The sequence below is a fragment of the Aethalodelphis obliquidens genome, unplaced genomic scaffold, assembly GCF_003676395.1.
Source record: "Aethalodelphis obliquidens isolate GAN/ISIS:26980383/991018 unplaced genomic scaffold, ASM367639v1 scaffold15, whole genome shotgun sequence".
Classification (NCBI taxonomy): Eukaryota; Metazoa; Chordata; class Mammalia; order Artiodactyla; family Delphinidae; genus Aethalodelphis; species Aethalodelphis obliquidens.
The window spans coordinates 14,080,202-14,092,741 of NW_020837959.1; the positions used below are offsets into that span (position 1 = coordinate 14,080,202).

Genomic DNA, 12,540 nt, shown 5'->3' on the forward strand with positions numbered 1-12,540 from the left:
CTGTATGAAAAAGGGAATGATTTAACCCAAAAGTTAGGACAACTGTTAAGTAGGAGGATGGAAAGGGATATGATTGGGGAGGTACAAAGAGGAGTTTCCAAAATGCTAGGAATGGTTTAAACTGGGGGGATGGGTATACAAATGTTCACTTGATTATTCTTTAAACTGTACATATATCTCTTACACACTTTTCTGTATACTATATATGATATTATAATTATAACTAAATGACATTAGCCAGGTGATCAAAAACGAAGGGCAGAAACAACATGTATTGTCTGATTTGATACCTTTTAATTACTTTGATTCAAAGTCCACGTTGAATATCTAATCTTTGTTTTACTCCTATAAGACCTGGTAACGTTTAATAATAAATAGATACCATGCTAGCCACCATCCCCAACTGCCTGCCTCAATGTAATTTTCATTTTGTCACACTTGCTGTTTTCAAACAGGAGAAATGAAAAATTTGAAATAAATTCAGATATAACACTTTAATTTACTAACTACACAAAATGATCAACAGTAACCAATATTTCTAGTTTCCTTTTTCAGGATCATTTCTGTCTTCAAAACCACATACTTATTTGAGCACTTACTATGTGCTCAGTGTGCTAGAACACATCAGGTTCTCATAGTCTGATGCAGGAGACAGATACCTAAATAACTTTAAATTTTTTAATTATTTAATTACCACAGCAACACCCTGCTCAGCTGTGATAACTGGTATAAGAGGTTTGAAAGGATCAAGAATGTATGATTGGGCTTCCCTGGTGGCCCAGTGGTTAAGAATCTGCCTACCAATGCAAGGGACACAGGTTCGAGCCCTGGTCCGGGAAGATCCCACATGCCGCGGAGCAACTAAGCTTGTGCTCCACAACTACAGAGCCTGTGCTCTAGAGCCCGCAAGCCACAACTACTGAGCCCACATGCCACAGCTACTGAAGCCCGAGTGCCTAGAGCCCGTGCTCCGCAACAAGAGAAGCCTCGACAATGAGAAGCCCATGCACTGCAACAGAGTAGCCCCCGCTCACCGCAACTGGAGAAAGCCCGTGCACCGCAACGAAGACCCAACACAGCCAAAAATAAATACATAAATAAATAAAATTAAAAAAAAAAAAAAGAATGTATGATTGCTGCTATGCCAATGCCAAGGTCAACTGGTTCATCTTATTTCTTCCAATTCTGCATATGTGGCATACTGGTAACACAAATGGTGTATTATCAAATAATGTTAATTAAGCAATTATCCTCTAAGGCACGCACACACACACCACAAAGGGCTACAGAGTATATAGATTTTGCAAAGCAGTGGCCACACCTCCCTCACATTGCCTGAAATTTCTATCTAGAAATCTTTACCCATACTACTTTAGAGCATTTTTATGGGATCCTGGATCTTTCCAATTTAAGCATTAAATTGAAATTGGACAAATTTTTAAACACCTGTTAAGGTTGTCCTAGGTTTTATGATTTTAATTAAAAACTAAAACAAGAAAGGAATTCAACATAAATACTTTTTGAGCTATTACTATTTTTGATGCCTTGTGCTAAATAGCATAGCCGATAAAGTTAATTCAGTCAAAGAGAAACACAAGGAAAGGCATTTTACAGTAACACGCCAGCCAACAAAAATTCTGAAGTTACTCCTTTCTAAGTGAAGAACTATTTTGCTACAACAGACAGTAAGATTTTGCAAAAGATGCACTCAAATTTCTCAATCTGGGTCAACCTCAGGGTTGTTAAAATATGTGCATACTTTCTGGATTACGCATTATATGGAATTTTGCCCCATTGTTAGACCGTGTGTTCCAGCTTTAGGTTAAAAAACAGTTACCTTACTCTTGACCCCGGACGTCCCCTCTCCCCCACCGACAAACTTTCTGCCAACAGAGCTCCACGCCTTTCGTCCTAAAATGGGCATAACCAAAAGAGACACGGAATCTAGATGGATTTAAATCCTTGTGTGCTTCGGCACATGGTCTTTAATCCTGTTTTGCCCGTCACTCAAGTGCAAGGCTGCATGAGATAGCCCTATAAGGTCTCTTGCATCTGCAGACTTCTGCGATTAAAATGCATCTCTTCTTAGAAGGAATTCACAAAAAGCCCCTGCCTCTATGGGAAATTAGCTAGCTGGGCGTTAGGCTAACCGCAGAGTAGGAGTAAATCTGGTTTCTCTTTGAAAAGTCTTCCTGGGGCGAGCATCCCACGCCAGCAACAGAGCGCGCCCAGGCACCACGTGTCTGCACCAACAGCGGGATTGGCGGAGCGCATTTTCGCGCGGCGGTCTAGACGCGCACGGTCCCGCCCAGCTGCCGGAGGAGCCGGGAGGCAGAGAGAAGAGGCCGGAGGGAGATCTCAGATGGGAGGGGGCGGGAGGGGGGTGGGGGATCCCGAGGCGCCCGTGGCCGGGAATCTGGGAGGGCCTGGAGAGGCGCCAGGCGGTTAGCCTCGCCACAACTTGCCCAGAACAGACAGGCCTCACTCTGCGTCCTGGAAGAAGGAGCTGGCCCGCCGCTTCCCTCCCGGCTGCTCCTCGGCCTCCACGGGCCCGCCCGCGCTAGCAGCGCCCCTGGAGCCTGCGTCCACAGCTTCGCCCCTGTCCGCCTGCAGCGCCCGGCGCCCGCCCAGAAGCGCGCAGCTGGGGTGAGTCGAGGTCAGGGATGCGCCAGGCGCCCAGGGGAGGCCGGGCCCTCCTTCCTCTTTTCCCGCTGCGAGCCGAGGCGCTGCAGACCCCGCTGGCCTGGCTGCCGCAGCCCCCCACTCCCCCGTTTGCTTGCCTTCTAAGGGGCGGCGCCGGGACCCCACTGGAGCCTGCGTTCCCCGGCCTTTGTCTTTGTGGGTTCGGCGGTCGTCCCCATGGTGTGCCCGGGGCGGGAGACGCTGCGCCCGGCTGGGGGCCCTGCAGAGGGAACGGGAAAGCGTGCCCCTTCTTTCCTGTTCCGGCCATCTTGCGACTCAGATTCAGCGGAGGGGCGAGGGTGGCCAGCGGCGCGGCGCTCGCGGCCGGGCGGAGTGGTGGCGGCGAACGGAGATGGGCGCCTCGAGCCCCGTGCGCCTCCTCCCCAGAATGCAGTGGGAGCGCGCGGATAGACCCCCAAGTTTCAAGGGCTTGGACCCAGAGCCCGGGGGCACAGGAAATATGAGGGACGGGCCGGGAGCTGACGTTTCCTAAGCGCCTAATTAATTCGGATCGTTCTTTTTTTTTTTTAATTTATTTAATTAATTTATTTTTGTCTGGGTCTTTGTTGCTGCCCCTGGGCTTTCTCTAGTTGCGGCCCGCAGGGGCTAGTCTTCCTTGTGGTGCGCGGGCTTCTCATTGCGGTGGCTTCTCTTGTTGCAGAGCACGGGCTCTAGGCACTCAGGCTTCAGTAGTTGCAGCATGCAGGCCCCGTAATTGTGGCTCACGGGCTCTAGAGCACAGGCTTAGTGTTGTGGCGCACGGGCACGTGGGATATTCTCGGACCAGGGCTCGAACCCGTGTCCCCTGCATTGGCAGGTGGATTGTTAACCACTGAGCCACGGGGGAAGCCCCTCATTCGGATCATTCTTTATCCACTTGTCCTTTTGGCAAATTCTTAACGCGACTCTCCGTGCCTGATCTATGCCAGGTGCTGGGAATATAACGGTGAGCAAGAGAGACCACGGCCCTTGTTCCCGCTGATCCTGCAGCCCAGTGGATGGAGTCCAGGGTACATAGACCTGCCAGGTCGGTATCCTGACGTCTATTTCACAGACTGGGAAACTGAAGCCTAGGGCTGCCGTAACTTGTAGGTCAGGCAGCAAGTAAATGGAAGAATCAGACTTTGAAGCTAGATCTTTAAGACTGTCATGCTGGCTGTAGTTAATCAATAATAGCTCTTTTTCTTTCAAAATCCCATTCAAAATTATTTGGATGCACGGCTTCTATGAAGTCTAATGAAGTGTGTGCTTAGTTTCTGGATGCTTTCCTGTGGGCTTATTTCTAGTTCTCAGTATCTAGAAAGGGCTAGAAATGTTTGACATTACAAGTTTGCTTCCAGTTACTCTGAACTGTATTTTCGTTTCTTCTGTTCTTTGGGTGTTAACGAGAGACAAAAATTTTCCTGATGGTTGGTCCAAGCAGGGACTCCCCGGTGGACTGAGGAATGGCTGGCTTTTCCTCAGTTCATCCATCTCTATGGTAACCACAGGCAGCTCCCAGAAGACCTCGAGAATGAGAGGCCTGAGGTCTACGAGTTGCTGCTAGAAATAGTTCAGCCTCTCCAGAAAACAGAATGCAGCTGCCACACAAGCTTGTAAGGTAAATACCAGGGCCCTGTAAAGTTCCCCCTCCATATAATTGTCTTTATCTTCACATTTTGAAAAAAAGTATCCTTTTGGAAAGACAAGTAAGGTATTACATATTTGGGGAAGTTCTTTGGTTTGAAATTCTATCCGAATGTTATATCTAGGTGGCCAACCCAGAGAGGAAGAAAGACTCCATTTAAAAAAGTATCTTGGATGTAAGAAATTTAGGAGGGCTTCCATCAAATATAATTAACTACACTACAAATTTAATTTTTAAAACAACTTTATTGAAGTATAATGTACAAAATGCACCGTTAATTTTCAGTGTACCATTCAGTGAGTTTGGAAAAATGTATATGCCCGGGTAATCAACGAGACAATCAAAATAGAGGACATTTTTTTATTATACCCCAAAGAGTCTTCGTGCCCTTTTGCAGCTAGGCCCCCCTCCATCCCATTTAATTTTACATAGATTTGTTGCTTCACGTTTTCTGAGTTGTGCGTGAAAGAGGAGGATGAATGGTTCTTTCTAATCTCAAAAACCTAAGGCGAGGATCAGAGGCTGGCAGCTGGGATGTGGCTCCCCGCGCCTTAGAGACTTGCAAGGTGGTGCCCCGCGAGCCGGCGCTCAGGAAGTGTGCCCTCTCGAGGTGGACCGGAGTGTCCTCGGCTGGCTCACGACGAGTTATTCTTTGGCCCCGCAGGGCCCTGGGCTCACGCTGACCGCGCGCTGGCCGGCTCGCACTTTGCTCCAGGTCCACGCCCGTGGCGCTGCCATAACAACGGCCTAGACGCCCAGGCCTTAGGCCGCCGCCGCCGCCGGGACCCAGCCTTCTCCCCGCTCCGAGGGGTGGGGCGGCGGCGGCCCGGGCCGGGTAGACGGGACTGCCCCCTCCTCCGAAGCCGGCAGAGGCGGCGGATTTGCTTCCAAGCATGGTAAGAGGCGGCAAGCCGGGGATGCCCGCCTGCCGATGCCGGGCTGGGGCGGCGGGGACTCCACGGAACTCCCAGCCCCCTCCGCCTCCCCCATTCTCTGTCCTTCCCGCAGCCCTTTCAGAAGCACGTCTACTACCCGCTCGCCAACAGCCTGGAGAGACCCGCCTCCGAAGCCGCCGCGGCGGGCGGGGCCGCCATGGCCTGCGGCCCCCCCAGCGCGGCTTCGGGCCCCCTGCCCTTCTTCCAGTTCCGCCCGCGGCTGGAGAACGTGGACTGGCGGCGGCTGAGCGCCATCGACGTGGACAAGGTGGCAGGCGCCGTGGACGTGCTCACGCTGCAGGAGAACATCATGAACATCACCTTCTGCAAGCTGGAGGACGAGAAGTGCCCGCACTGCCAGTCGGGGGTGGACCCGGTGCTGCTGAAGCTCATCCGCCTGGCGCAGCTCACCATCGAGTACCTGCTGCACTCGCAGGAGTTCCTCACCTCGCAGCTGCACAGCCTGGAGGAGCGGCTGCGCCTGAGCCTGGCCGAGTGCGAGCAGAGCAAGAAGCTCCTCACCAAGCAGGCCGGCGAGATCAAGTTACTCAAAGAAGAGTGTAAACGCAGGAAAAAGTTGATCTCCACCCAGCAGCTGATGATTGAGGCCAAAGCCAGCTATTTCCAGGTGAGAAGCTGCCTTGTGATTACCCAATAAAACCCTCAATTCCTACTGGCTGGGATATTGGGAGTCCTTTCCTACAGCACTGACTTTTTTTTTTTTTTTTGATTTGTACTCTAAATTAGAAGAAACAGCATATATTTAAGCGAAAGAGTAATTTTAACCAACAGATAACGTGGTTCATTACCTTGTGTAGACTAACATAGGGTTAATAATTAAGTAACGTTGACTGCGGTGCTTTATTGAATTATCTAAAAGCCGGTTGTTTAAGAAACTGTTTCTTCCTCCTAATCGGTGTAATGAAAAATAAACCAGGTACAAATTGCTGTTGAGCTGCGGCCCCAAATGATATGGAATGCTTAAATTTGTGGATTTTTTTTCCTCATTTTTAAATTTTGAAATATTTTTAAATTTACAGAAAGATTGCAAATCAGTGCAAAAACTTCCTTACACCAATTATTAACATTTGCCACATTGGCTTTATTTTCTCTGTCTCTGTTTCATACTATTACCTTTGAACCATTTGGCAGTGAGTCGCAGACTCTTAAGTATTTCAATGTGTCTATTTCCTAAGCAGGAGAATACTTGCTGATATAACAATGCTACTTAAAAATTTTTTAAATTTTGCCTTTTTGTTCTTAACCTCCCAACTGTTAGGGGTTAGACATTGAACCCAAGATAAATATTGTCATTTTTGTGTGTAACAGAAATCAGCATATTTATCTTTTTTATTGGTTAGGTAGAAGAAGCAAAGAATGTTTGATGAAGATATCAAAATAAGCAATAGACTGACAAGATTGATTTCACACCCCTACATTCCAGTCATTTTGGCTAAATAGGACTTAAAAGGCCTCAGTGGATTTAGGTAATGGTGGAGCCAAAGCAGGAGTGCATGTGGAGAACTGGGTGTGGGGCTCAGAAAACAGTGAGGTTAATAGTGCTTAAGACTGACCCAACAGGAGCCTTGAGAGAAGTGTACTTAAACTAGGTGAACAGTTGGGAAAGAATGCTGTTAGAAAGTCTTAATGTTTAGCCTTGGGTATACAACCTTTAGGTATAGTCATCCAATGATACCTGATGTTGCTAATTGCCTATGTGTTTCATAAATGCTATTGAAAAACTAAATATTTATAAATAGTGCTGAGATGGCTCTTTAAATGTCATTATCGTAAAATGGATAGAATAGGTTCTGTTTAAAACATTAAAGAAAGTTTACCTGGCTTTGGTATTAGTGAAACATTAAAACCTGTAACATAAAAATTGTATGTTTATAAACTTTGTTTTCGTTCTTTTGGTTATCATAAAAATAGCTGTTCGTAAGTAAAGATTTTCAAATGTGAATGATAATATGAGGATTAAAAAAGTAATGGCTCACTTTTATCAAATGAGTGACACCTGCCAACTCTTGGCCACTCAGACTCTGAATGGCGGTGGTAGCTGTATGGTGTGCCCAGGTGTGGCCAAGAAGAGATAGGAATGACCACACCACCTTTTCCTACTTAGTGTAGTACACATATACTCTGCCCTCTGTTAAGTGACTTGCCATTGTCTCTTTATGGAGTTCTTGAGCAGTGAGAGCCTTTAGGGTGACAACTCCGGAGTTAGACTACCTGGGTTTGAATTCCACCTATTCCTCTGTGCAAGTCTTTTAACTTCTAAACCTCAGTTTCCTCATCTGGAAAATGAGAACATTAGTAGTAGGGTTGCTCTGAGAATCCCGTGAGATAATGCAGGTATAGCACGAGGAAAGCTCAGTAAATAGCTTGCAACAAGTGGATGTTGATTTCTGCAGTGGCTTCCCTGTAGTGAGCTGTGGCTACCTGTGACCTATCTCTTTATGAACCCTCAGACCAGAAGGCCAGAGGTCACAGTGCTGAGCTGCTGTGAGAATCAGTGTTTCAGGGAGGGGTAGTCAAAGACTGCTGCTAAGAATAGTTGGCATGTAAGCTAGCAGGGATTCCACGGTGTTATAATCTTTGTTACAGATTTGTAAGCTAGGGATATTTGGCCTATAGTAAAATTTATGGGAAGTCAATTGATTTTGTTTAAATAGTTATTTGACTTTAGTCTGCAGTGTGAATTTTTATTTAAATAGAAACCTCCAACAGCCGGGGAGGTTTGATGGCCATGTGTAAAGGCCAGTGTGTACCAGTGATCTGGCTATCAAATTATTTTTAAAACTTTAAAAATTAAAAAATTCCAGTGGATTATAATAGGACTTAGACTCTAAGAAGACCTTTCATATTCACAGCTGGAAGACTCAGATTCTTCCCCACACTTCAGCAACACAGATAGATTTTGGAATCTGTCAGTGAATTTCTGTCCCTTGTTCCAATTATTGAGCCCCTTGGAGTTGGAGATGAGTGTTGGGGAGTAGAAAAAGCATGCATTTTGCTGTCAGAGAGACATGGGTCAAACTGTGCAACCAATAAGGCTGCAACTTAACTTTCCTGAGCTTTGATTTCTTCATGGATAAAGTGGTTGCCGTGGAAATTTTTAAAGATAGTGATGTAACAGGGCCTAGCTCTTAGTGGGCATAGTGAAAATCTTTATCTCCTGTTCTCCGTCATTGTCTTTGAGAGGTCTTAAAAAACATCTGGAGGAATCAAAAACCTCTATCCTACTCATTTAGGTAAAGGAACCCTGAGTTCTTGTGTTAATTCCATTACACTAAGTATTTTTAAATTTTTAATGATTTTGGATAGAAGTGGTATTAAGACATTTACATGTTTTACATAGCATACAACCTACATGTAGCCAACACTCTGAAACCAAGTACACTGAACATAATTTGACATATTATATCCCTGGGGTTGTCATGGAAAGAGTATCAGATTCCTTTCTATGAATAGTTCATAGTACCTAATTTTTCTTAATTCATTATGTCACTTTCTGTCCTAAAGATGCTTTAAGGGAACTCCTTTGAAAAAGCAGTTTATATCATTCATCTGTATATCAAACATATTTATCATATATTTAAAACTATTTTTTTAAGAAAATGCAAAGGGTTATAGGATAAAGTTTTTACAGCATTTTTTAAAGTTTTATAATTATCTTATTAATGGAGAAATTTGATTCTACGTGATGTAGAATTCCTTCCCACCTTCTTACCCTGAAAGGGAACTTTATTATTTCTAAGGCAGAATCTTTGTGCAATAAGTAGGATTCCTGAACCTCCTGCTGTTTTTCATTGTAAAGAATGATCTGACTTTTATTAAGTTTCTAATTACTGTAAGATCTATTATAAAGTATGTTTTAATCCCAGTGATGGTAGATCAGATAGTTTTGGCTTTGGGGCCTGATAGACCAGTTGTTTCAGGTTTCACTAATCCATTCATTTTTTAAAAACTGACTAGTATTCCATGGTGTACATGAATCAGAGTCTGTTAACCTTTTACTTTTGTAGAATATCTTGCCTGGAACCCGTATCTGGCTCTTATGAATAATGCTGCTATAAACATTCACTTGCAGGTTTTTGTGTGAACTTAAGTTTTTTCTTTTAGAGCAATTTTAGTTTCATTGAGGGGAAGGTACAAAAAGTTTCCATATATCTCCTGCCCCTACACATGCATAGCTTGCCCCATTATCAACAGACCTAAGTATTTCATTTTGGGGGGTGCTAATGTAAATGTTATTACATTTTTAATTTCAGATTCCACTTGTTCACTACTGGTATATAGGAAAGCAGTTGACTTTTGTATATTAACCTCGTATCCTGCAACTTTGCTATACCTGGTTATTAGTTCCAGGAGTTTTTTGGCAATCCTTTTGGATTTTTTACACAGACGATCATGTCATCTGCAAACAAAGACAGTTCTGTGTCTTCCTTCCCAGTCTGTATATCTTTTAATTTTTTTCTTGCCTTATTACATTAGCAAGGACTTAAAGTGCAGTGTTGAAAAGCACACTCAGGGGCAGTGGTTTGCCCTGTATCCTCCCCTCTCTTACAGATCCAAGAAGAGTTGTGGATTTTTCAGTCTGTTCAGCTTTTTCCTTGTTGTTAGGATGGAGTGGCGATTTTCAAGCTCCTTACATGCAGATCCAGAAACCAGAAGTCTATTAACTTTGTTTTGGTATTTTTGTCATAGAAGTTTCTCATGTTGATGAAGTCAAAATGTCAGTCTTTTCTTTTTGGAGTATGAGCCCCTTCTTACCCTGAGCTCATGAGTCTTCTGTATTATTGCAATAGTTAAAATACGTATTTTCTATTTTGAGAAATTAAAAGTTACACTTCCGTGTTTCCTCTTCCTTTCCTTTCTCCAGTGCTGTGTGTAGCCCAAGAGGCACACTTACACCCGAGCCAGTGTGGGCAGTCCCTAAACTGTTGTGAGGAAACCAGAACAGTCCTCATGAGCAGAGAAGTCGTAAAAGATGCTGTAAAGATCCTCTGAAATGTAATGCTGAGAAATATGCCATCATGTTAATTTTCTGGGAAGTTAGAACCTAAAGCTTTCTGATGCAATTATACTGATTAAGAGTAAGGCAAAAGCTGAATAGGAGAACATGTAAATAGCACAATAGAGATGAAACAGCAAAATCCAGACTGAGAGTAACTCTGCAGGACAAATGTTCGGTTTCTTCAGCAAAAGAATTATAAGGAAAAGGAACTTGGAGGCTCAGCCTATAGACAAAAACAGAATTAAGAGACAAAACAACCAGTTGCAGGATATGACCTTATTTGTATCCTGATTCACAACAAACTGCAAAAATGTTTTCTAAGACAATGTGTGAATTATTGGGGAAAAAATAAACAAATGGTTGGATATTTGTTGATAAATAAGCAATTTTCACATTTTAAAAGGTGGGATAATATTATGATTGTGTTAAAAGAAAGTCCTTTTGGAGATAGATTCTGAAATATTGACAAATGAAATATACAGTATCCAGGACTTACTTCAGAGTAATCCAGGGGGAGGATATAGATGAAACAAGTTGAATTTTTTGCTTAAAAATTGTGTTAAAGTAGAGAATAGAGATACAGGTAGGATTGATTTTTTTTTCCCCAGTAAATTCATTTTAGGAGGCCAAATATTTCTAAGCATGTGCTCAATGATTTTTTAATGCTGGTCTCTGGGGATAAAGCTATGAATAAGAGAGAAAAGAGTTCATGCTCTCAGGAAGCTGACATGCTAGAACCTAGAGGGATTAGGCAGGAGACAATAAGCAAGTGAAGTAAATAAACCTGAAAATATTAACTGGTGAGATGTACAATGATGAAAACAAGACAGTGTGATGGGACAGTGCCTGTCAGGAGGCTCATGCAGGAAGATTTGCTGAGGACGTGCAGCTCAGCCCGAGCGTGGAAGATGCTCTGTAAATGACACCTTGAATGGGAAGGTCTGGGGAAGATGCAGGCAGGGAACCAGCCAATGCAAAGGGTCTGAAGCTGGCTTGCTTGAGGGACAGGAAGAGGCTGGCATGACTGGAGTGTCATGAACAAGTTGATGCTGGCGGGCTGTGAACCACCAGTCTTAACAGGGGCAGCATCAGGGGTTCCCAAAGCCACCAAGATGGGCTACTTTAACTGTCAAGAGATGGCTTTCACTGTCCTGTGTTCAGTTTGGGAAGAACACTCTGGTCTTGTATGTCTTTTTAGTTATGCTTTCAGTATCACCTGCCAAGGTGGTAACATTTGGGGGAAATCCCCCAAGAGATAATGCTTCAGGGACCCAAATTTTAATTCAAATTAGGTGGAAGGGCACTTGTTACAGACACTTGGATTTGTTGCTGTCTCCTTTTCAGTGCCGTTTTTGTGACAAGGCCTTTATGAACCAAGCTTTTCTACAAAGTCATATTCAGCGCCGCCACCCTGAAGATTCTCATCTTGGTAAGTCGTGAGCGCTACCTCAAAGATCTGTTCTCTTTCTGGTGCCTTTTTCTTTTTTCAGTGAGACATGGTCCAAAGCATCTCTCAGTCCTTTTAAAAGAAAGCGTCATAGTCCTTGTTCACTCATTTAGTTAGTATTGAGCCCCTACTGTGTGCCATGTACTGCCTTAGGGGTCGGGGATACCGTCATAAGCAAGACAGACCCTGTCTGGCTCTCTTACACCCTAATGGGAGGGATGGAGGGTTCACATTTAAACAAATGAATGAGTGATTCTTTTCAAATGGTGGCAAGTGCAATGAAGAACATAAAGTAGGAGAATGGGATGGAGAGTGACTCCTAGTGACTCTTCATTAAGGAGGCGCTATTTGATCAGAAACCAGAATGGTGCTGGGGTCCCAGCCTGCAGGAAATTTGGGAAATGTATATCCCGGGCAAGGGGAACTCGCACTGTGAGGGTGTGTGAGGAAAAGGCAGGGCACGGCATGTTTGGGGAACAGATAGAAGGTTGGTGGAGCAGGGTGAGCCAGGCAGTGGTGGGTTAGGAAGGGACTAGGTCACATAGGACCTTGAACGCCCTGGGTGGGCATGTGGGTGATTTAATAAGCGTAATGGGAAGCCACTGGAGGATTTTAAGTTGCGGGGACATGATCTGATCTGTACCTTAAAATGACCCCTCTAGCTGCAGTTGGGGAACAGACTGTAGGGGCAGAGGTGGAAGCAGCTGGGAAGGTGAGGAGGCTGCGTGATAGCCCAGGTGAGAGAAGGTGGCAACTGGACCAGGGCGGCACCAGGGAAGGTGGGAGAAGTGGAGATGGAAGGTTTATTCTGGACGCAGAGGCCACAGAG

General features: G+C 44.7%; 1 protein-coding gene across 14 annotated transcripts in view; it reads left to right on the forward strand.

The window, feature by feature from the left end:
* Nucleotides 1–2,399: 2,399 nt before the first annotated feature.
* Nucleotides 2,400–12,540, forward strand: part of DZIP1 (DAZ interacting zinc finger protein 1) — a 54,340-nt gene continuing 44,199 nt past the window's right edge. For 2 of the 14 annotated variants that reach the window (XM_027115975.1, XM_027115977.1), the window contains exons 1-8: nt 2,410–2,646; nt 3,612–3,709; nt 4,173–4,282; nt 4,974–5,205; nt 5,318–5,872; nt 6,610–6,642; nt 11,609–11,693; nt 12,374–12,448. In XM_027115975.1, the coding sequence (XP_026971776.1) occupies nt 5,203–5,205; nt 5,318–5,872; nt 6,610–6,642; nt 11,609–11,693; nt 12,374–12,448 (751 nt within the window). In that variant the 5' untranslated portion in view covers nt 2,410–2,646; nt 3,612–3,709; nt 4,173–4,282; nt 4,974–5,202. Of the gene's footprint in view, nt 2,647–3,611; nt 3,710–4,172; nt 4,283–4,973; nt 5,206–5,317; nt 5,873–6,605; nt 6,643–10,134; nt 10,261–11,608; nt 11,694–12,373; nt 12,449–12,540 lie in introns of those variants that run through there. The other 12 variants (XM_027115986.1, XR_003434676.1, XM_027115985.1 and 9 more) reach the window with 12 other exon arrangements.